Source organism: Nansenia antarctica, assembly GCF_963989245.1.
Source record: "Nansenia antarctica genome assembly, chromosome: 2".
Classification (NCBI taxonomy): domain Eukaryota; kingdom Metazoa; phylum Chordata; class Actinopteri; order Argentiniformes; family Microstomatidae; genus Nansenia; species Nansenia antarctica.
The window spans coordinates 58041326-58066304 of record NC_137675.1 but is presented as its reverse complement, the minus strand read 5'-3'; the positions used below and the strand labels follow the sequence as shown (position 1 = coordinate 58066304).

The 24979-nt window shown below is 46.7% G+C and overlaps 1 protein-coding gene across 1 annotated transcript; it reads right to left on the bottom strand.

The window, feature by feature from the left end:
• Positions 1 to 1114: 1114 nt before the first annotated feature.
• On the bottom strand, positions 1115 to 24891 carry LOC308151472 (transportin-2). The gene is made up of 25 exons (XM_080524347.1): positions 24829 to 24891; positions 22706 to 22805; positions 22354 to 22429; positions 21866 to 22015; positions 21217 to 21323; positions 20798 to 20931; positions 20356 to 20437; positions 18069 to 18191; positions 17823 to 17941; positions 17573 to 17633; positions 15039 to 15210; positions 14342 to 14494; positions 13289 to 13514; positions 12327 to 12498; positions 12086 to 12172; positions 11885 to 11992; positions 11161 to 11319; positions 7175 to 7262; positions 6944 to 7042; positions 2968 to 3063; positions 2555 to 2630; positions 2134 to 2233; positions 1848 to 1922; positions 1438 to 1577; positions 1115 to 1247 (listed from the first exon to the last, which is right to left on the bottom strand). Exons 2-24 carry the CDS (start codon positions 22802 to 22804, stop codon positions 1470 to 1472), a joined length of 2670 nt encoding a protein of 889 aa, XP_080380473.1. The 5' UTR covers position 22805; positions 24829 to 24891; the 3' UTR covers positions 1115 to 1247; positions 1438 to 1469.
• Positions 24892 to 24979: the final 88 nt, after the last annotated feature.

Below are 24979 nucleotides of genomic sequence, written 5' to 3'. Positions count from 1 at the left end.
TCTTCTTCTATCAGATTGATTTAACCTTGTGTCTGACTATGGCATCAGTGGATCTCAACACTAAAGAAAGCATCGGTCTCCTTCCAGGAAAGGAGGCCAGTGAGTGCTGGCCACAGATCAGCTGGGATGGGGGGGGGGGGCAAAATAATCAAGTGTTTGTAACCTTAGGATGATAAGCCTCCCATTACAATTGTATCTAAATGTAATAATCAACTTGAAACACTCAAGACGCGTGCTCACACACACACACCACTTAAGAGGAGACTCATTGCCATGCAAACCTTACTCATTCCCTTATCGGAGCTAGTAGAAGAAAAAGGACATCTTCAGCGTTACAGTGAATGATTCCTGGGTTACGGCTGTGGTCAAAACTTGGGAGGAACCCGACTACGTTTACATTAGTCCTCCGCTTAGAGGGGAAAACACCATTTCAAAGAAAAACTAGTTCTGCAACCAAGGGAAGAGGAAGAAATCAGCTAAATGTTTTTATTAAAAAAGAAAAGTATAAGAAAAGAGATAAGATCCGATATCCATGGCATGTAGTACTGTCTATGAATGCTTGTGTAGTAAAGGTGCAATTACTCTTTCTTTAATTCTACCTCCCCGTTATTACATAGAAATCAGCATCTCATGCTTTTTCCTCTGGCTGGCTAGCCTCAGGGTGGCTAGAAATGTTAGCGCTACGTCAGTCCCACCCACAGCCAGATAGAGATTATCAATGCTTGTTGGGTATGTGAATGAAGGTGCTGGTGCACCCAGTTCTCATTCAAGGCAACTACCTGCCTGCCTGAACATGTCTATGTTATGTGTGCCAGTCTACATACATGTGCGCGGTGTGGTTTATCTGTGGGCTCATGGGCTGGTTTTAGGTTTTCCTTTATATATTTGTTTTTTTTAGCGGTCGCTGCCTCCCCCGCCCTCCCCCCTCCCACCACAGCTCTCCTCTACCTTTATTTATGGAGTTATCAAAAGGGGCCTCTAGCCGGCCCCTCGACCTAGGCTTCCCTCCCTCCCTCTAGAATCCCTGTGGTTCGGTTTTGTCTGAGTGCGTCGGATTTAGTTTGGCGTTTGAATCCAGAGGTTGTTTCCCCAGTCCCTCCCACCCTCCCACCCACCCTCACAGAGACACACAGGGCGCGGGGCTGTCCAGAGGGGGCAGGCCAGTCACGTCCCTCTCCCCCCACGATCAGGGCAGTGCAATTAACACAGATGGATGAGTTCCCCCAGTAACCCTCCCGTAGATTAACCTGGAAAGGAGGAAGAGAAAGAGAGAGGGGAGGGGAGGCACAGAGAATGTTACCATTAGAATATGTCATGAGGGGAAACAAATCATAGGACTTTCACAAGCTAAAAGCAGTCATCTTCCAGACACAGCCACTCTGTTGATCCAGGTGAGTTGAGGTGTTTGGGGGTCTGTGTGTGTGTGTGTGTACGTACCTGACAGGCGTGTCCTGTGTTGGCGAGGGGGGCTACACGCCATAGCATGCCGACAGCCTCTCTTTCAGTAGGGGGGGGAACTGCTCTGAGAACTGCTGCCAGTTCTCCTCGCCCACCTGGTCCTTGAAGCCGTGCAGGATCTTCACAATGACAGAACACTTGTTAAACCGGGAGGCCAACACGAGTTTGTGGACAGAGCGACATTTGGTTTTGTACATCCTCTGTCACACTACCACACTTCTCAGAGTCTTAAACATCCACAAGGTTAGTTCAGATTTCGAATGTCTAGAGATCATCATAGGTATGGAGGGAGCAGATATTCTACTTTGAGTCCCGTAGTCTTTCCAGAAGTGTCCTGAGGATCAAACTCTTAAGTGATTTATTAAGGTTCAGAACTTGTCAGTACTCACCTTATAGAACATGTCTCTGAGGTCATCCTTAGGGCTAACCCACGAGGCCACAGCATCACAGAAGAAGATGAAGTCCTGCACGCGTGCACACACACACACGTTACAATCTGATCACCACTAAAATTACACTGAACACGCTGGTTAGAATGTTGCACAAATTAACACATTGTACATCCAGTCAACAGACGCACACACTGTCGTCTCTCACCAGAGGGATCTCAGAGTCTAAGAACATCCACACACACACTCAGGATATGAGTGAACACGTTTGGACCCCCGCCCTCACCTGCACCACTCCTCCAGGATTGACTCCGATCATCATGCAGATTCCACGGAACGCAGAGTCTTTCTCCTCGTTGTCCCGGATGTTTCTCAACGATGTGCACCTAGCAAGGAGAGGAGAGTTGTATTATACAGGACCACACAAGCACATCCTCAGTTTCCAATCCACAATGAAGCATCTCAACGGTGCTCCGATGAGACAAATGCACGCAAGTGTTAAACCTGGTGGCCAACACTTTGTGAACGAAGCGACATTTTGCTTTGTACTTTGTCACACTACCACACTTCTCAGAGTCTTAAACATCCACAAGGTTAGTTCAGATTTCGAATGTCTAGAGATCATCATAGGTATGGAGGGTGCATATGGAGGCTGAGAGAGACAGGGGGGGAAAGAGGGAGAGAAAGAGAGAGAGAGAGAGACTCACCATGGTCGAATGAACTGCTGTAGCTGTGGCGCTACCTCCTGAGGACACACGTACCCCAGCCGTCCAATCGTAATAGCTGTCCCGGAGGAAAACAGGAAGAGGTTCATGTCAATACAAGAGGGGTGAAGTGATGGTACACAACCACAGCTTAGTAGGGGTTTTAGACTGCCACCTGCGCTGAACCGCCTATCCACACACTCAGACAACTTTAACGTCCACATACAATTCAGATTTCGAATGTCTGTTGAAATGATCATCACAGGTGTGGGCTACAGCTAGCCTAAAGAGTTCATCCTTGGGTTAGTAGTCTCAATCGGTCAACCTACAGTTGGTAGAAAGCCATCACCATGGTAGTTGTGTGCACCAGTACTCTCTTGGGTCTTTGGCCTGTGCGTGTGTGTGAGTGTGTGTACCTGTATTCTCCAGGAGGGTCTTGGGTGTGTTCGGTCTGTTGATGATCTCCACCAGGTTGTTGAGGACCATCCCTACGTAAGGCTGCATCTCTGCTCCTGGAGGTCACCAGAGAAGAAAGCCGCAGTCAATCGATAAGCCACACCGCTGTTTGACAGCATCATATTCACTGGTCAATATCTCTTTATAGTACTCAGTTTAACACCATAGTGATTAGCGCTATCAAATGACCACACCACCAGCACGGGCACGGATTGAGTGAGCGAAGTGAATCTCCGACGGACTCTTATGATTGTTACTCTATATAGCAGTGTTTTTCAACCACTGTGCCGCGGCACACTAGTGTGCCGTGAGAGATCATCAGATGTGCCGTGGGAAATTATCAAATTCCACTTACCGCATTGACCCGAATATAAGGGTTTTTTCCCCCGGAAAAAAGTCTGAAAAAGTTGCATCGTCTTATATTCACGCCCTAGACTTTTACACGTCAATATTAATTCACAACAACGTATGGCACCAAAAGACTGTTCCCCGCGAGCCACCGTGTTTCTTCCTCTCACACACACCCCAGTGACGGGTGCCTGGAGAGATGGAGACACACACACTCACACACACCCGCGGAGAGACACCGCAGAGACACACTCGGACCAGCTCGAAAAAAGTGGCTCAAGTGGTTGGTCAAGTTAACAAACAACAGAGGAGGAGTTACGATGCCAATTTTAAGACCATGGTGGTCAATGAAGCAGAGGCATCAAACAACTGTAGAGGAGCCCAAAAATATGATATTACAGAGTGTAATGTTAGAAGTTGACGAGCCCAAAAAGATCGGCTTAAGAATGGTAACAGTCAGAGAAAAGCGTATCGCCGTCCGCAAAGCGGCCTCTTCCAGGTGATTGACAGGATCCTGTCACCCTCGAGGGTGTGTGAATACGTTGAAAAACCTAACGATTGTATGCCCATACCCCAAGATGATAAAAATAACCTACATTGTTTCATTCATTCATTAAGACGATTGCCAGACGCATTGATGACATGTCTGCAGACATCGAAAATGTTGTTTTGGAGAAGATACGTGGCAGTGGGCAGTTTGCTTTGCAACTTGAGTCTTGGCTCAACTCTTGGCCAATGCACGCTTTGTGGATGGAGACACAATCACAGAAAATTTCTTTTTTGCAAGACATTGCATAAAAAAAACAACAGGGGAGGACTTCAGTGGGACAGCTGCGTAAGTGTCTGCACTGATGGAGCAGCAGCTATGTTGCCGAGACTTTACCAGCGGAGATAGCTGTTGTTCGTATGGTAAACTTTGTAAAAACAAGACCTCTGAAAAGCCGCTTATATGCAGCATTATGTGAAGAGATGGAAGCCCAGCATAAGACGTTATTGCTCCATACGCCGATGATTGTCCCGCGGAAAAGTGCCGGCCCGCGTGTTTGAGTTACGGGAGGAGCTGAAAACCGTTTTAACTGATGAGAAGTGTGATGACGCAAAGTTGCTTGCAAGTGACAAATTGTGCGCAAGGCTCGCATACATGGCCAGCATACAGGGCCAGGCTTCGCACTGAGTGAGTATAACGACAAGTTCATATAATGTTACGTATATGATTTTGTAACATTTGGGATGGCGGTGTGCCGTGGGATTTTTTCAAGGTAAGAAATGTGCCGTGGCACAAAAAAGGTTGAAAAACACTGCTATATAGGATCATCAACATGGCTGTGGATGGGCTCGCCTCCCCTAGCTCACCGTTACAATCCCCTTCATCTTGCTTGGTAGCCGTCCCTGTAGTAGAGATATTACACACTGTCACTACTCTGACTGCAGCCCTGTCATGCTCCTCGCTCCTCACACCACACACACACACACACACACACACACACAGCAAACCGAGTCTCAAACGGCAGGACCAACCACACTGGGGGGGACGTTGCTGCACAGATCAGTTAGGGGGCAGGATCTGCCTAGAGTTAGGGTTAACATGCTTCAAATCCAAAAGTGCGTCAGGCTGTAAGTGATTGTATTCTCAAGCAGGCCTTACTTCAGAGTAGGGCTGTCCCAAACGACTATTTTTCTAACGATTAATCTAGCGATTATTTTTCGATTAGTCTAACAACTAATTTATCGATTAGCCTAACGGTATAATAAAGAAATAATAAACTTATCATGTGTAGGCCCCTTAATTTCCACCTCACTGCTATGTTTAGCCAACTTGAATGCCAACATGGCCATTTAGAAGTCTGTCCATCACCACAACACATAGCTAGCTAGTAGCTACATAGCTAGCTAACGTTACTCTCGCTGCTATGTTATGATTAGCTAAATTGATGCTAACGTAGCATGCGAGCTACGAGCTAGATAACGTACAGTAGGTGCGAGCACCACAATGACAATAGGCTACCGTAGCTAGCCAGCTACATAGCTAACGTTACTAACACCAGAAGACAAGACATACAAACTGTGGTGAGCTACATTAGCTAGTAGCTATCCATTTTTCACTCATACACGGCCGGAAAAGTGAACAGAAATACAACGCTGACTTACGGTGCTATCTTGCGGCTGTCTTCACAAAGAGCTCCAGGATGCTTTCGCTTGAGGTGCTCGTTCATTGCAGATGTACTGCTGTGATAGGCCATTTCATTTCTGCACAGTTTACAGACCACCACATTGTTTTCTTTTTTTGTAAAGTACTCCCACACTTTGGACGATCGTGGGCGAAGTCTTTTAGCTGCTCTGCCTCCTCCATGTTTGCACTGGTCGCAGCCATGTTGTTTATTTACGACGCACCGACGCACATTACGCAAGTCGACGTATTGACGTAGTCGATTACGTCGACGAATCGTCCCAGCCCTACTTCAGAGCGTAACACACCCCTACATGCGAGTGAGATAACAATCCTCAGAAGTAGAGGTCTTCAGGGGGGGTCCACCCGAACCCCCAAACCTGGCTGGGCACAGACAATGGAACTAGCACTCTGGTACTGTGTCGTGCACTGTTGGACTGCCACGGGGTTTCGGGGGTAAATGACACGACAGTTGGATTTACCCGAGCGGAGAGCTTCACCTGCGGCGAGCCGCCTAGCCACACACTCAGACCTTTAACGTCCACATAGAACATTTCAGATTTCGAATGTCTGTTAAAGTGATCATCATAGGTGTGGGCTATGGCGAGCCTAAAGACAGGGGTGCAAACAGGCGATGGCCCCAAAAAGGTGACAATATGGGTAGCGCTAGCTAGCATAAGCAGTGGTGGATGGATAGCGCTAGCATTAGCAGTGGTAGATGGATCATGCTAGCACTAACAGCGGTCTAACAATGATGCGCGCGTAAGTAGCAGCAGCCCTAACGTTAACATCCACATAATTCCTTCGAAAACAAATTGCTTAACTTGACTGTATTCAATGAGAGAAGCTGTCCGCGTTATAACGTCACATCATAGGCGATAATATTTGTTTTGAGTCATGTTCATCACGCCACATTCAATCATTCGCTTCAACTCTATGGGTGCGTGAGTTGCCTCTCCCAGCTGTGGAGCGAGCTCATGGTATTTGGAGACAGAACAGTCTGTTTCTATTACTCGGGTCTTATTGGGTCGTGAGCCAGAACCGGACCGGTTTTAGTTTTGTTGTCCGCGGGTACGTTTGTGTTCGGGTCAGACCATCCATGGGTGTTGCGGCTTCTATTTTAAAAAAGAAGAGCGGGTCCATTCAGGGTCGGGTAAGGAAATCCATGTGTGTATTTCGTAACCCGAGAAGACCTGACTCAGAAGCTCACCACTATAATATAACGACAACAGCATCAGAAGTTCAGTTCAGTCCACACTGATGTCCTTGTTTTGGTAAGAGCGTGAAGATTATTTGGGGATATTAATCCTCTTTCGTGGTGTGTGTCTGTGTGTGTCTGTGTCATCCTTTTTGGTGTGCGCATGCGAGCTAAAAAAAGAGAGCAAGAGAGCGGGTTAGGCCACAGTTAAACCCCAACTCACCCATCTGCATAGCGATCTCTCCGATGGCCCAGGTGGCGTTGTTACACACAGAGATGAACTCTGGATTCAGGTTGAGGCCCAGGATGGGCATGAACTCAGCTGAGGAGAGGAACAGGAACACACACACACACACGTTACCCCACAGACAAACACCACTTCAAGACAGCAAACACTGATAATCCATTTCTTCAAGCTGGTTGGGTTGTCCACGCTCCCGTATGGTTGACTCACCGATGCAGGGTTTGACGTGAGGGAAGCAGGCCTTGGTCAGGTCGCCCAGCAGGGCGAAGGAGCTCTGCCTCACCTCTGGCATGTTGTCCTAGAGAGCAGAGAAACACCGGATCAGTGTCACAAAAAACACCACATTCGCAACTAGTCACCACTAACCTGGCCTAACCTGGTCACAACGACCACCCATCTACCCACACAGCCAGTTTAGCCACAAACTCACCACCACATCAACAGAACATCTTTTGATGTTCAAGACATCAGGTAGAATACCTCACCCCTCACATCATGTAGAATACCTCACCCCTCACATCAGCTAGAATACCTCACATCATGTAGAATAACGTAACTGTAAAAAAAACTGTAAAGCCCTACGGTCTGCTTCCTAACTAGTCTGTTAATGTTTACCTCTTAAGAAAAATTTCAGAGATATCCTTAATCTATTAATGTATTGTAGTTTTCAGTTCTACAGACAAGCTGTTCCAAAGAACTGCCGCTGAGTACAGTATGTCATGACCAGTGTTTCCTCTACATGCATTTATTGGTGGCGGGCCGCCACGAATGAATTTCCTCCGCCACGAATTGATTGTCCACAAAAAAAAAAAAAAAGTTCTCCTTTTTTCTTTTTTTTTTTATCTGAACATTTTAGCTGATTAAAATATATCTGATCCTAGATCAGCGCTATAATGGATGTTGACTAAAAGTGCACCTAAATCCACGCCCATCTCTCTCTAACCGCTGATCCAAAATCAGATTAATGACATTCAGTTGACGACGTGACACAAGGGCTCCTGATTGGTCTAAATGTGAACTGTGGTATTATTGTTATTGTGTACAGGCCACCGTAGTGACATCAGGGGGGTATTCCATCAACATCGCTAAAGGGAAAATCCAGGTTTAGTCTGATAAATCTCGCGAGAGTTCTTAAAAATATCCAGGCATATTCTGATAGGTCTCACGAGAGTTATCAAAAATAAGCCAGGATTTTCCTTTAGCGACGTTGATGGAATACCCCCCAGGTCAGGTGGGCAGGTTACGACGAGACAACAAGAGACCGGTATTGTAGAGCTTACAGAGCGAGTTAAAATAAAGACACTTACATTGAAATACAGAAGGACTCACGTGTATGTTTAATAGAATAACACGACATGGTGTCAGAAGTCCTGTAAGTGAGTGTTAAGAGTTAGATCGGCCGACAAGTGTCATTTGAGCTCGTGACGGTGAGAAGGGAGAAGAAAAAATGGATGCTAATGCTAACGCGGGAGCAGCTGCAGTCCAGAGAGCTTCTTCGAAAAATTAAACGAAAACAGCGACAGATGGATGGATTTTTCAAGAAAAAAGATGTCCCAGACACTTCAAACATTGCTGAAGCTAGCAGTGGCTATGAGCGACCCGAAACTGCATGGCTGGCAGGACCAAAGAAGCTAGGTGGTGGATCAGCTAACAGCGTTTATGGCGGGGTACCACCACCACCAGCTACAACTACAACTACAACTACAGCTACAGCGGGAGAGCCATCAGCATCGGCTAGCTGTGTTGGCGTATCAGCAGACATTAGCAAGTCAAAAAACTATTCTTATGTGCCGTCACTTTAGCAACGACACAGGATTGTCAAGGGGAAAAGAAGGGGAGACGATTTTTTTTATTGACAACGGAATTACATGCTGGAAAAACATGCAGCTAAAATTCAGGGAACATTTGGACCTTCAGAGACACACGGGAGAAGTACGGGAAAACAGGGCTGATGTGGGTGTCAAAGGTAAGAGTTTGTTTTCTTTAACTCAGCTGATACTCAGCTGTTTACCGAATGCTCCATCTGACTGTGATTTTACTTCTGTAATGTGGTGGGACATAATTCACGCACGGAACTATAGGTTGAGAGTATTGTTCCGTCCGCAGTTGAGTGCGTAGTACCCAAGTTGTTTAGACTGTTCTATTTACTGCTTGAGTGTGTTGTTGACAATCGTTCATGTCCTTCATTAAACGTTTAGCTTTGTCATTTGATACGCCGCCTACGACTACCATCTCTCTGCACTACAGTAAACAGTTAATCAGTAACGTTAGCCGCTTTTGTGCTCATGTAGGCCTACTTCGTATTATATTATAGCTGATGATCTTTGTGTGTGTGTATGTGACTGTCAGTCACAAGTTTATATTCTGTATATTCATTATTATTTTTTTGGCCATCCTCTAGTTTTGGCTGAAATGAGGTCGTTGTTTTGAGAGAAAAAACGAAGAAAAAAAAACGCGTGCACGCGAAAAAATGTCGCGCGCGGTCAGGGCTATCCGCCACCAATGTAAAAATTCCTGGAGGAAACACTGATGACAGTGTTTCCCCTAGGTTTGCTGCCTTGGGGGGGTCGCATGGACCGGGGCATGGACCCCCCCCCCCCCAGGGGGTAAGACCCTGCCTCATACCAGCGTCATGTCCAGGGGTGTACCGTACTTGTACATTAAGCCGCCTCACGCTACGGAAACAGGAGATAGGCTCCTGCCCTATGGGCCATTAGGCTCCAGAACCATCGGTTCTCAAGGCTACTTACTTATGTGGTCTTGACTACCTGTCCACTTTCTCACCTGGTTCTTGCTCTCTCTCTCTGGTGCGCCAAAACCATCCTGCTCTCTCTCTCCTTCTCTCCCTCCCTACCCTCCTCTCTCCCTTTTGCTGTCAACCAAAAGGTAAACAAAACAGCCAGAGTATTTATAATCTAATAAGAGGCATAAATTGATCCATATCAATTCATAACATAATTATAATTGAATATTGGATTGCTGTGGGCAATCCAGTCAGATAATCATGTCATTTTGACTTTACTCTCTCACCTGAAAAAAATGTGTATGTCCAACTATAAAAAACAGACATTTCCAATGCTTCAATCAACTGTCCATGTACTGTAAATATGCCATTATGGTATTACCATGAAGCCCAACTCTAGCAGAATAAGAAAGATAGTATCTACTAAGTAAGTAGTATCTACTTTAAGTAAAATAATAAAGTGCCTCCAGTTAGCTCTTTAGCTGGCAAGTGTGCAAGCAGACTAGCTCATATCATCACCTCTGAGCTAGCTAGCTTGCTAGTTCTTTGACACTATTTACACTATGGAACTAAAGTCAGACACTTTCTAGTCACGATAATAACGTCCAATTTTAACCAACTTTCTCTGTCAGAACACTCAGCAATTATATTTGCTAACGTTTGAACTTGCTTACTTTCAATCTGCAGACATCACAGCCGGCAAAAACTCTCGCGTCTCGCGCACACACTTGCGCAAAATCTTGTATTATTCTCCAGCGCTGGCACAGCGTGAAGTGTGGAGATAGGTCTGGCTATGTGAAGTATGGAGATAGGTCTGGATATGTGAAGTGTGGAGAGATAGGTCTGGATATGTGAAGTGTGGAGAGATAGGTCTGGCTATGTGAAGTGTGGAGAGATAGGTCTGGCTATGTGAAGTGTGGAGATAGGTCTGGCTATGCGAGACTACTGAGGACTAACGTTAACAACGAGCCTATGGGCTTGCCACTCGCCAGATTCGGGTTGGGTGCATTTAAAAAACGCGGATATTTTAGCCTGCTTGTCAGATGTTTGGTGTCTACGTCCGTAATAATTCCTCTTTCTTGGGGGGGCGGGGGTTCCGTTGGGAGGGCGGCCCGCCCCCCCAAAGGCAATGGTAGGGGAAACACTGCATGAGAAGAAATGCAAGCTAGAGGGATAAGCTTCCCTTCCCTGTGGCACGCCTTGGGTCAGACAGTATGAATACTGAAACATCACAGACGAGTCTCAAGTGTGAAAGTGTCCATCATACCCAAAGCGGCCACGGAACAGAACGGAGGAGGGGAGGAAGAGAGTGCGAGACATATACCTCACATCATGTAGAATACCTCACATCAGGTAGAATACCTCACCCCTCACATCAGGTAGAATACATTTTCATTGACTCGTTTTGAAACACTCAAACATTGACCCCGTCAGCCTGGCCTCTCCTGTGTACCTGCATGCACTGGAACAGCAGGGTCATGATGTTGCTGCGGGCCACCAGCTGCTCCACGCTGCCCCCCAGCCCCTCGGCTAGACCACTCAGCAGGTCCAGAGCCACGATCATGAAGTCCTTATCTGGGGCCTCGTACTGGTCTGGGTGCTGGTTATACATCTGAAGAAGAGGGACAGGGAGGGGGAAGTAGACGGGTCAGTGGGATGATTTTACTAAAGCGACTATGTAAAACAGTTCATTTCTGCTAAAATGGTTAATTGCATCAATGGATATGCATTACACGGCATCTGTTGTTTTATAACCGTGTTTTTTGTTTCTAAGACGTTATAGGACTCAATACATAGCGTCATCCTGGCCCACCTGGTCCTTGAGGCCATGCGGGATCTTAACAATGACAGAAGACTTGTCAAACCAGGAGGCCAAGAATGTTTGGGCTTTCAAGGAATTGTTTGTGGAACGGGGCAACATTTGGTTTTGTACTTTGTCACACTACCACACTTCTCAGAGCTTCTTAAACATCCACAAGGTTAGTTCAGATTTCGAATGTCTAGAGATCATCATAGGGTGTGTGGAGGAGCAGATATTCTACTTTGAGTCCCCGTAAACGACAGAAACGTCCTGAGGACAAACTTTGTGGGAGCAATCAGTGAACAAAGCAGACGTGGTTGAGTGGTCCTACACGGCAGGCTGCCGTGTGTGTGTGTGTGTGTCTCGGTGGTCTCACCATGGCCTGGGCCAGGGTCTTCTGCACCAGAGTGACGCAGCGCTGGTACACGGGCTCACAGTAAGGCAGGAAGCCGCTCTGCAGGGCCGTGGCCACCGACGACAGACACTAGGGGGCGACAGAGGCGGTTGGTAAACGAGAGACTGCGGCTACACACCGAACTCCCCTATTTTTTTCTTCTCTTTTAGTACGGCCTCTGACCTCCAGCAGTGGGAAGAGATCCTTGTCCTCATCCTTCAGCTCGTTCCACTTGGCGATGAGGGGGGGCATCAACTTCTGGATGTACTCCTGTGAGAGAACAGACAAATAAGACCATACGGTTTCAAACACCGTTCTTTACCATCTACACTCGAGAAGCTGTAGCTGCCATGCATGATGGGCGATTGAGGGGTTTTTCCTCTGGCTATTTAAAAGGTATTGGACGGTGTAAGTCCAGACTCACAGGCTGGTTGAGGTGGTGTCCCACGGAGTCTGCCAGCGTTCCGATGGCGTCGTAGAGGATGAGGAGGTTCTTGTGCTGGTACTTTCCGAAGGCGAACACCAGGGTGTCCAGGATGAAGCTGAGGTACGGCACCAGCTCTGTACACGCCTCCTCCTCCAGGGTGGCAAACGCACTGAGGGAGGGCACAGGTGAGGAGAGGGGGAGGCACAGGCAAAATACCAACATTGGAACATTCATAAAAAAACAGTAAAGCCCTACGGCCTGCTTCCTAACTAGTCTGTTAATGTTCACCTCCAAGACATTTTTCAGACCTATCTTAAAACTATTAACACGTATTGTAGTTTTCAATTCTAAGAACTGCCGCTGAGTACAGTATGTCATGAGAAGAAACGCAAGCTAGAGGGATAAGCTTCCCTTCCCTGTGGCATGCCTTGGGTCAGACAGTATGAATACTGAAACATCACAGACGAGTCTCAAGTGTGAAAGTGTCCATCACACCCAAAGCGGCCACGGAACAGAACGAAGGAGGAGGGGAGAAAGAGAGTGCGAGACAAGTAACGCACAAGCGGACACATGGACACAAGCAGAGCCTCATAAACAATGCTATATAGGTGAGGAATATGACTAGTTGGTGTTTGTATGACACAGACATTATAGGAGGCCCTCTACCCCCCTCCCCTGTACAGTTTCCCTAATGTAAATAATTATTTAAAAGAAAGAAAAAAGAAAAAAAAACGGAATTCCTTCTTCTCGCATTATGACTGCCAATGGCTCCTGGCCTTAGCATAGGTTACTTTTTCTTAAGATGACTGATGGATAGATTTACTTATTTAGACATGTATATTTCACTTCGCATAAAGGCGTCTGCTAAAATGCCCAAAAAAGTTATGGAATGTTCATGAGCAGTGCAGTGACAGCTGACCATCCCCCCACACACACACACACACGCACCCTTCACACACCTGCAGGCGGCCTCCTGGACCCTCTTGTTGCCGTCCAGGATGCGTTTGAGCAGCTCTGTCATGAGGGGTTTGAGGTGCGAGTCGGGCGGCTGGCTGACCACCCAGTGGGCGTAGCGGCTCAGGGTCCAGCAGGCGATGGAGCGCACCAGGGCCTTCTTATCACACAGACACTGGATCAGGTGGGGGAGGAGCTCCGGGAGGAAGGGCACCATGCCCTGCATACAACCTGGGGGAGGGGGGTCACAGGGGAGAGGGTGAGCTCGCAACACGACGGAGATCAACTGTGATCCGTTCATCTGATTTCATGTGTTATTGTGAATGTTCTTGTTCTTCATTCTAGTCATAATTTCTGTATTTCTTGGAATATTGCATGCATATATGTATTACTGTGGTTAACACCTGTTTGAATTTGAATCTAGTTGGTGTATTTTGATAACTGTCAGCCTATTCCAGCATTCTAACATCAGCAGCATTTGTTTGTATGTGAAGGAGTGCCAGCTGGGGTGGTGCGTGTGCTTTGATATACAATATTCTCTTAAATTAAATCCAATTAGTCCATATCCTATTAGCCCATGTTAACTAGGTCAGCGGATAATGTATCGGTCATCATCTACGCTTTGTCTCGGCAGTGCTGCGTCACGACGCACATTCGCTGACTGGGCCTGAAAACTGGGATACCAATGCTGGATAACATACGACAAGCCTAGTTTGATAAACGTGAGTGAGTATATCAGTTCAGTGAAAAGGCTTAGGAGTCATGGTGGCTTGGAATCTCCCTGTGGGTTGAACCTAATAGTGTGTTGAGAAAACTTGTGGGACATCATGAGAAGAAACACAAGCTAGAGGGATGAGCTTCCCTTCAGAGTGGCACGCCTCGGGTCAGACAGTATGAATACTGAAACATCACAGACGAGTCTCAAGTGTGAAAGTGTCCATCACACCCAAAGCGGCCACGGAACAAAACGATGGAGGAGGGGAGGAAGGAGAGCGAGAGAAGAGAAGAGAAAACGAAAAAAGAGAGTGAGAGACAGGTCTAACAGTGCGAGTTCCTACCCTCTGCGATGGCCCCCAGCACCAGGATGCCAGACTCCTTGATGACCCAGTCAGGGTGGAAGAGCAGGCCCTTGAGCAGGGGCAGGAGGTGGGGCAGCAGGTCGTCACGGAACACGTTGGCCAGCACGTCCAGCGCTGCAGCAGAGCACTTACCTACACGGGGATGGGAGGAGAGGAAGTGACACAGACATTTAGATCACCATCAGCTCCTCTTCCCTCCAACAGTGATGTGCACAACACAATTCTGAACAAGAAAAAACACCAACAGTCCTTGACGACAGTGGGCCTAAATCTACCACTTAAGTCAGGGGAAAGAAACTATTCTGCTTGTGCCAGGCCATCAAATAGGTTTCAAAGCAGCTACTCCACAACCAGTCAGGTTAGTTGATCCGAATAGCCACCTAACCTAGAGCCCTTTCACACCACCACGGCTTGATATGACTTGGCTGGTATGGCTTTCTTAGTATGGTTGGTTGGTTGGTTGGTTGGTGTGGATATTCTGGCTAGCTGGAGCGCAAGCTTCCCTTCAGAGTGGCACGCCTCGGGTCAGACAGTATGAATACTGAAACATCACAGACGAGTCTCAAGTGTGAAAGTGTCCATCACACCTAAAGCGGCCACAGAGAAGCGTGTCGTTTCTCAGCCGCATTCCAGCGTCGGTTTAAAAAAGAGGCTCCCCCCCCCCCCCTGCACTCACGTAGATTCCAGTCAGACAGCGTGTCGTCGTCGTCGTCGTCATCCTCGTCGATGTCTTCGCTCTCCTCACCCACTACCCCCTCGTGCTGCAGGGTGACCGTGCGGGACTTGTGGAAGCGGGGCTTGATGTCCTGCTCACTGTCGGGCACTGCCTCGTCTTCCTCCACATCACCCTGGGGATGGAGAGAGAGAGCAGGGGAGGAGAGAGAGAGAGAAGGGGAGGAGAGAGAGAGACAGACATGACATTATTTAGCCTGTTAAGTATCTGACAGCCCACCAGCGTGCCCTAGCGCCATGTGCTAATTGTCTTGCCCTGTACATGCTTCCTATGTTTACGTAGGTAGTCATGCGTTACATCCTCTCAAAAGGTATGATTCTTGCGCTTCGAGTCAAATAATCCATCTCAAGATACAATCACGACAGCAGGAACAATCGACGTCGCTGTCAGACCACCAATAAACACACTACATTATTCAATTTTATCAAACTCACCAATGACTCACCAACCTTATAGTTGACCAGCGTTCGATAACAATCGGACAACAGCTGTTTGTTTACATTGTTAAAAAAATATTTAGGCGGAAATGAAGAAAAACCTTTTACTTCAGTGTTCAAACTTTTATTTCTTAATGCCAGTGCCACTTAGTAATTTTTTACTGTTGGGGAACAAACTTCAGAGTGTTACTTTCAAAAGGAGACCAACCCCATGCATTTACTCCAAATTGTTCTAGAACAGCTTTGAATTTACTTTGGGTATACACATTGTATTTTAGGCTAATTACACAGGAATGGTAAGGGGTTAATGTACTCCTGCCAAGTCTTGGGAGAGGAAGAGAAACCCCAGAATCTGAACCCAAACGGCATGAAAGGGGCTAGGTGTTTAGACGGACCAAATAAGCTTGAATTCAGAGGGCCAGACTAGTTCTACAGCATGATGAAGGAGGTCAGCGGTGATACGGAAGGAATGTGAAGAATGTGGATGCAGTGTGGATAAGAGGTCGATGGTTATTGGGCCCAGACTGGTTTGAGGTCGGCCGCTTCATTCTACAGTATGCTGCCGCCAGTGCAAGGGACACCAGCCGAAATAGCAAGTGGGATATCACTTCAGTGAAATCTGTAAATGAATGACTATGAACAGAAGGCTATGAGTCAGGGTTTCTTGGAATCTCCCTGTGGGTTGAACCTAATAGTGTGTTGAGGAAACTTGTGGGACGTCGTGAGAAGAAACACAAGCTAGTGGGATAAGCTTCCCTTCAGAGTGGCACGCCTCGGGTCAAACAGTATGAATACTAGGGATGCAAGATATTATCGTCCCGATATTGGGAAATTAATGTTATTAAATATTTATCGGTTTTATAACATTTTAGCCGATATAGAGCCGATAATATGAAGCCGGAAATATTTCCGGTTCCGGTTGTCGCGCTCATGATGCTGCGCCTGCGACGCGAATCTATCGGCATTAGTCAAATACATGCTCACATCCAGTCATCCGCTCACTGCTCTCCATCAAAAATGGCACATCCATCAATAATATTACATAATAACAACTGCTCTGATTAGATTGCTTAGATTGTTTTAATACATCAACTGGGGTGAAAGCGAGATGAACTCTGCGCGAGTAGGCTATCATGCTTCCTCCATTGAACGGAAAGTCCTATCTATTCCATTCAAAGTGTTTTAGCCTTCCCCCTTTCCACTGGTAATAAGGAATTGGCAAGAATAGATCAACATAATGCAGCACAGATCAGCCTTAAAACATGTAACGTTAGATATATAACGGAGCAATGTATTTCTACGGAAAGGCTGACTGACGCGGGGCTCATACAATCTCCGCGTTTGTTATAGATACGGGTGCTCCGGTGTCTTGCTGGCAGTCAAATATATTTATTTATATATACAGCATATGGATGTTACGTGCCTGTTACGTGCCGCTTTCAGTTCTAGTAGTTTAGATCTCGCAACCAGGGAAACGCCGACATGTGTTAAAGGGAGAAAGACGCGAATCTACCGGCATATGACTCATATGAGTGAACGGCGAAAACGGCTGGACGGCACAGCTTGGGATTCCATTGAAGTTACAGGGAACTATGTGTGAAAGAGGCTTAAATGTTGAAATAACAGTAATACAATGTTCATTGATAAAATGACATAAGGGATGGAAAGGGGAGATGGCAGTTCTAGATGGGGGATGATGAAGCGTGCTGGACTGAGGAACAGCATAGGCACAGTACATCATCATAATAGCGATTTTTTTTGGGGTTATGCTTGTTATATATTATATCTGTTCTCATATGTCTCATATGTCTCATATATCGGCCACGAGAAGCGGGTAAACATCAGTTATCGGTATCGGTTGGAAAAAAAGCATATCGTGCATCCCTAATGAATACTGAAACATCACAGACGAGTCTCAAGTGTGAAAGTGTCCATCACACCCAAAGCGGCCACGGAACAGAACGAAGGAGATGGGGAGATAAGAGAGGCCTGGTCAGGATGAATAGGTGTTACGACCCCTTGTAAATACAAATAGCTCACCTTTAGAAGAATGATGTCGATCTCAGAGTATTTCATGCCATTCACCAGGATGGGAATGAGCCTGTGGGAGGAGAAAAGATTTTAATCTTTTGGTCAAACAGCATTCCTCCTACCCATGGGTACAAACTCAAGTGTATAGCAACAGAGACACCTGTTCAATTTCTTCTACTCCCCTTTACATCCCAACTGACTCCAGTTTATATCACACTTATTAGCCTTTCAATTCCCATAGTAGAAGGCCGGTACTCACTGCACCAGGTGTCCAGCCAAAACCTCCTTGCAGATGGGCTGCTCGGCCAGGGTGAGCCAGAACTCACAGGCCTCCAGAGACACGTTCTCATCTGGGTCCTGGGTCCGCTGCAGCATGTACTGAGGGGGGAGGGAGGGTGGGTACCAGTGTCAGAGGTGGAGATTGCCACATTATATCCTGCCAGCCAATGTCAGGCATACGGACTGGTCAGTCAAGGAGTAAATAAGGAAGTGGTCTGGGCCTCACCTGGATGATACTGTGCATGTGAGGGATGAGCCGGTCGATCCGGACCTCCAGCAGCATGACCAGAGCCCTGCACACGTTCTTCCTCACCTCCGAGTCCTCGTCTGCAGCCAGCGCAAACAGGCTCTGAGAGGGGAACAGGGAGACGGAAGAGGAGAGAAAGAGAGAGAGAGACAAAGAAGTGGGGGAGTAGAGAATAGAGAATCAGACTTGTGCTGACTAGCTCATCAAACACTAAAAACAAACCATTACACCTACATACATACATACACCTACATACTTGACATTACATGACAAGACTCTTCAACCTGATTGAGTAAGACCATTGGTTTCAAAGCAGCTACTCCACAGCCAGTAAGGTTAGTTGATCCGAATAGCCACCTATTAATAACCTAGAGCCCTTGCCCCTTTCACACCACCACGGCTTGATATGACTTGGCTGGTATTGCAATCTTAGTATGGTTGGTTGGTTGGTGTGGATATTCTGGCTAGCTGGAGCACAAGCTTCCCTTCAGAGTGGCACGCCTCAGGTCAGACAGTATGAATACTGAAACATCACAGACGAGTCTCAAGTGTGAAAGTGTCCATCACACCTAAAGCGGCCACAGAGAAGCGTGTCATTTCTAGCCGCATTCCGGCGTCGGTTTAAAAAAGAGGCTCCCCCCCCCCCTGCACTCACGTAGATTCAGGGCTGCACGATTAATCGATTTTAAATCGAAATCGCGATTTGAAATGATGCGATTAGCTAATCGCAAAGCCTGCGATTTGCCTGCGTTTTTTTTTTGTTTTTTTTTTTAAACCTTTATTTTACCAGGAAGTCACATTGAGATTAAAACCTCTTTTGGAAATTTGATCAGCACTCATGGAATGCCTCTTGTCCAATCAAATTACTTGGTCTCTTTATGACTTTGAACCCGGCGCTCTCAGAGCGAATTTACGAACGCAGGCATAGGTTGTGTCACGACAGTCAGTCCAATTATTATGAGACTTTGGGCTAACGTAACGGAGACAATTAGACACCACATGGCTTACTGGACGTATGATAAACGTTAGTATGTTATAATTGCGACAGGTAAGTGTACAATTTCACTATACTAACTGTACCAGCCAAGTGCATGTCGGTGCTGTTAGTCCAGCCTTAAACTTAGCTTAGCTAACTTGTAGTCTTTGAGACGGTAGCTTAGCTTAGCTACTCATGCTAACCCGGCGTTAAAGTACAGACACAGAGTTGACAGTCTCAGCAACCTGCGGGTTGGTGTTTATATAGTATAGCAGGCTTATGGATACATGGAAGTTAACTGTTCTGTTGTCAAACATGAATGTGTCCTGTATGCATAACCTCATACCATTCGTTCATACCAGCCGGCTTTAAAGACGCAGAGGTTAGCCTAGCCTAGCCTTGGGCTGAAGTATGTCACAGATTCCTAAGTCAAGGTGACGTGTGTCTGTGCTCCATAGTCAGAGACCACCATTCTATCATTCATCAGTTCGACTGTTGACCGAGTCATCTAGATGTGGTCCTTTCAGTTATAGTCACAGTGTATCCCCAAATGATCATTTTAATAGCTGGATCATCTTAGAAAGTAGCCACCTGTCTAGATGAGATGAGGTTATCATATATACAATTCATATCTTTTAAGTTCTCATCCTTGCATTAGAATTAGAGCAGTTAATAGTTTGATGGTATCATGTGGTAATGCTCTCTGAAAATAGGTGATATTCATCCAATCACCTGCCAAGTATTTTTTGAAAGTACCTGCCCTTTTCCAAACAGCTTCCAATTAAGCTTTCCTAGATGGTTGTGTGAAACAAACCACCTGAGTCAGGTTAGTAATGCTCCATCACATGTTTTAATCTGAAGCTTGATTTTAAAGCAACCCAACTTTAAAGCAACCCAATGTAAGTTTAGTTCTTTCACTCGTAGCTCGGGCTGTGGGGGTGCTAGAGGAGGGAGCCTCTAAGTCCCATGAAGACGTACAAACAAACTGCACGTTGATACGACCTTCCTAGCCGGAGATATGGCCACACTTTACAAAAACTCCCCCTTTTTTTTTTTTTTTTTTGCTATTTAAAAAAATAATAATCGCAAATTAATCGCAATCGCGATATCTGTCCAAATAATCGCAATTCGATTTTTTTTCCCCAAATCGTGCAGCAGACAGCGTGTCGTCGTCATATTTGATTTGTGCTGACTAGCAAAAAAAAATAAAAAACATTACACCACAAGAGTCTTCAACCTGATTGAGTAAGACCATTGATTGGTCCAAACTGCCACAGTGGCTTTACCCACCTCGATGAAGGTGTCGATGTTGTCCATCAGGGCCTGTGCTCTGCCGATGATGAACTGGTTCACACAGGCAATGGCATGAGATCTGAACGGAGGAAAACCCATGAATACCAGTCTCACACAGGGGAGTGAAGGAATGTCTTCAGAAGCAACGGTTCTAGCCCAAATGACAGTAGGGGGATTGGGAGAACTAGGGAAAGCACCAGTAAAGTCTGAGGTGTATATAGCAGGGTTCCTACAAGTTTCAGCAAGTCAAATTTAAGACCTTTTTAGACCTCTTTTCCTTGCAGGGCAAGCTAATCTTTTTTTTTCAAGCTAACCTCATTTTTAAAGACCTGATAACTGCAGCTTTTTAGGCCTTATGTGTCGGATTGCTGGATTTTAGACTTTAAGGCTTTTTAAGACCAGCGCGGGAACCGTGGAGGTGTATATAGGGGACAGAGACCTGATCTTAGGGCTGCAGTGCTTGAAGAACTGCAGGAACTTGGGAATCATGATGTTGAGGGGCCGGTTCAGCGCGTCGCTGTCCAACAGCTCGGACGAGTCCTCGCAGATCTTCTGCAGTGCGCCGAATGAGCCCTGAGAACACCGAGACAGAAGAAACCCAGTCAAACCCAGAGGAAACCGACAGACAGACGAACAGAAAAACAGGCAAAGGAGGTCTGAGGGTCTGGATCAGACAGTATGAATACAAGAAGCATCACTGTCAATCACTTGAGGTGTGTTATGCATCATATCCAGAGGAACGAGAAAGGGGAAAGAGGATGGAAGTGAAAACAGAGAGTGAGGAGTGCTCAGAGGCGGTATGGAGGATTGAAGGAGGGGGGGGGGGGGGGGGGGGGAGGCTGTAAACGAGGTACGGACCTCACAGGTGTTGTAGTCCTCAGAGTTGAGTAGGTTGCAGAGCTGGGGCAGCAGCTCGGGCCACGTCTGCAGCTCTCCTTTGGAGGAGATTGTCGTGATCAGAATGCCTGGGGGTGGGGAGGAGGAGAAGGGTTAAGAACCGGGATACAGACAGGGGTGCGTGTGATGTTGAGCACAGAGAGATAGAGATGGAGTGCTCTCAATTCCCACACGACACTGATTGCTGATCAGTGTTTAACTGCCAACCACAATGAACCACAGGCCACAGCCATGTCCCTCTAACTGATGAGACAACAGAGGAGGGGGGGGGGGGGAAGCATTCTAAACAGAGCAACAGTCTGTAGGGACAGAGTGCAGACATGGGTTTGAGAGGCCTCTGGATCAGACAGTATGAATACAAACACCATCATTAACAGTCAGCTGTCATAGTGTGCATCATCTCCAGAGGGTGGGGAGTGGGGACGAGGAGGGGGGTTGATGGGAATAAAAGTGAGAGATAAAATATGTGGAGAGATGAGGGGGTGGGTGAGCAAGAGGGCTAACTACATTAAAGGAAACAACAATAGAGCCATTGCTTTAGGCAGAGTTGAACGCCAAGACCAACACAGACAGAAAGACGCACACACACACACAAGCAGCCCAGACTCACCGATAGTGGCGCGGATGAGGGGCGAGGGGTCGCCGATGTTGTTCAGACATTCCTGCTTGATGAAGTCCGCCACCGTCGGAGGAAAGTTCTGGTAGTGAGCCTTGACATTGTTCTTCAGAATCAAACCGCTGAGGGAGCGAGTGGGCTCATCTGGAGGGGGAGGGGGGGGAACATGACTAGCCACATTCATATTGACAACTTATGCTCATATTGACTTTATGCTCTGTCGTTGCTAAAGCAGGCAGGCCTATAGATGCTTTGTCAATGTTTGAGCTGAGGGTTAGTTGCTGTGGGTCATGGATAGACCATGAACAGAACATGGTGGGGGGGCCCCCTTTTGAAAGACTGACATGCACAGGGCTGCTTTTAACTGTGGTTTATGATTATGTTGTGAAATGTGGTTCTGCCGCCACTTGTCTATGGCAGGATGCACCTGTGCACACAAAGACACGAGTAAACCCACACTCGCAGACACGCGGAGAACTCACCTTCGGTTTTCAGTCTCGTGAGGACGAAGATGAGATAATTGTTGAAGTCAGGGAACTGGTTCAGCTGTTCGAGTTTCTGATGGCGCGGTTAAGGGCAACACTTGTGAACACAACTCATACCGACATCTAAAGAAGCATGCTTTCATTGTAGCACAAAAAGAGAACAATGTCAATACACAGGGTTATATCCAAAGTCAGGAATGCGACAATTCATTTCGCATCGCCTCAAATGTCAATTCTAAACCTACAGATTATTGCCATCACTGAAGGTGGGGTGATAGGGCCTCGACACACCACATAGTAACACACACAATGGTTCTCCTGCCATACAGCCCGCTGGAAATGAGGATACTTGTTGCACGGCTCTCTGTGTGGCCGTGTTGGGAGACTGGGAGTCCTTGAGGAGCTGGAGGACCTGCTGCAGTCCCTGTTCGTCCGGCTGCCACTCCATCCTAAGGACAGGAAACGCAATGAATGACAGCGCCAGTTATGTCCCTACTACTTCTCTGTAACAATTAAAGCCTTCTGGAAGAGACAGTGGTACAGCAGAGTGAAAGCCTGCAGGGGTAGTGTGTTGATAAGGGTTTAAGAGACCTCTGGATCAGACAGTATGAATACAAACACCATCATTAACAGTCAGCTGTCATAGTGTGCATCACCTCCAGAGAGACATCTCTGCAACCCAAATCAGTATTATGAAGGGGAGCCTTTCTTTCGATTCTAATTAGAGCTCAATGTTGTGCAGCTAAGAGAAGAGTGGTGAGTTGACCTTTTAACAGCTGAATAATTAACGAGGCTAATAAGCAGACACTTCTGATGGTGGATGAAACGTGGTGTGGATAAGTAGGAGGATATGACAAATGAGAGTTTGACACACTAGGAATAGTTAATGTGATTGCGAAGCCAATAGCCTAACTACCACTGTTAAACTATTGTTTAAAGGAATCACGTTTACTCTTGAGACCGATGGGACACCGTAAAATCTAAACTGGCTGCCAGACAAAAGCCATATGCTCATTTATTATGGAAGGCGACGCAAGTTGAGCGGCTGCACATGGTCAGAGGGTGGTCGGAAAGGGGCCTGTGCCGCGCATAACCAGTGGCTTCTCCCCGAAAATAAGGTCTAGCGGACGGGTGAATATGGCAACAAGCGTGCTTTCTGGCTGCTCAAACACAACGCCTCAAATGGAATTGGGGATCGGATTGTGGCACAAAAAAAACGAGGCCACGTCTGTTCTACACAAGGAGCAAAATCTCTCGGTGACCCAGCTTAGCCGCCCTAATCCTCCCCACCCCCCACCGGTTCGGTATCCGCCGGTGTACACCGTTGATCCTTGCGCTAAAAGAGTTTAAAACATTTGCTAGCCTTACAACATCGCTTGCCAACAACACATGGGTCATCAGCGAAACATGGCTGGCTAATAGTTACCGATTTCCCAACGGTTTTGCTTGGAACGTTAGCGATACTTCAAATATATAGCTGGTTAGCACAAGCAACGTTATCTAAAATGTGAGCCCGGTTCGATTAGCCGGTTTCACGTCTACGATCCGAGGCGTGTGTAAACTAGCTAAACCTACCGACGTTTGGATGAATAACTTCGCACCCATGTCTAACTAGTTAGCTTTGTAGCAGCTATACGTTTCAGACAAGGTTAACGACTTGGGATGTTCGGTGCTAGCGAGTGGCCACACGGGTCGGAAAGGCATCGGCACTCGGGTCACACCGCCACTGGACCTGCCCTTCTCCCCACGGTAACGACGTTAGCTAACACACCCAGGCCAAACGTACCAAGGCCTCGTCAATCATCAACATGGGGATAGAATAGTTCGCTTGCTAATTAGACCACCAACTTAATGTGAACTCATTCCATTGCGTTCGCTGCCTTTATTCTAGGTACGAGGTCGTACTACTTAGTAACTTGCTGATAATGTTTTCAAACTTAACATATCCACAGATTTGTTAACAGATTTGGCAAACTTTTGCTAGCAAATCCATCCCGGACACAGCAGATAACTGTGTTAGCTAGCTACAAGATGAGAGCTAACAAGCATTTTGAGCTTGGCTAGCGAGCTAACCGTTGGATAATCAACAATGTTTGTCATCCTTACATCCAAACGCGATGTTACAGGAGACCCACGTCGATATACAATGTAGCTACCAATGTAGCTACAATGTAGCCCGATGTAGCCCAATGTAGCTACAATGTAGCCCGATATACAATGTAGCTACCGGTAGTTATGTAGAAAGCTACGTGGCTGTAAGATGACTATCTTAATAGTTAGCTTAGCATAAAGCCTCTCTGTGGCTAACTAAGCTAGATAGTAGTGTGGTCAGTTTGGCTAATGCTAAGCTATTTTCTCGACAACCGTTCTAATCGCTTAGTGACCGGCTTTGTTACTAATCACCAATTCTCAATATCTTTTCATTTTAGTTTGTGAAATACAGACAAACGGATCATAAAATAGTCTACGTACAATATTGATTTGTAGATTGAAGTTTCTCAACGGGGCCGCTTCTCTCTCGTGCGCGGATCCTTGTTCTACTGGTTTGAAATGAGCACGCCGACGGTCTGTAGGGATTGATCATCTCGGCTTCCGTTCGTTTTCCCCAAAGCGTTGTCGTGAA

Bases quoted from the DNA above. Each gene is read 5' to 3' on its own strand.
- LOC308151472 (XM_080524347.1), bottom strand. From the start codon at position 22,804: ATGGAGTGGCAGCCGGACGAACAGGGACTGCAGCAGGTCCTCCAGCTC. The intron at 17,942-18,068 runs GTGAGGCCCAGA...CTCCCCCCTCAG, and splicing joins ACATGCACAGTATCATCCAG to TACATGCTGCAGCGGACCCA. The intron at 13,515-14,341 runs GTAGGAACTCGC...CCCCTCCCCCAG, and splicing joins GCTGGGGGCCATCGCAGAGG to GTTGTATGCAGGGCATGGTG.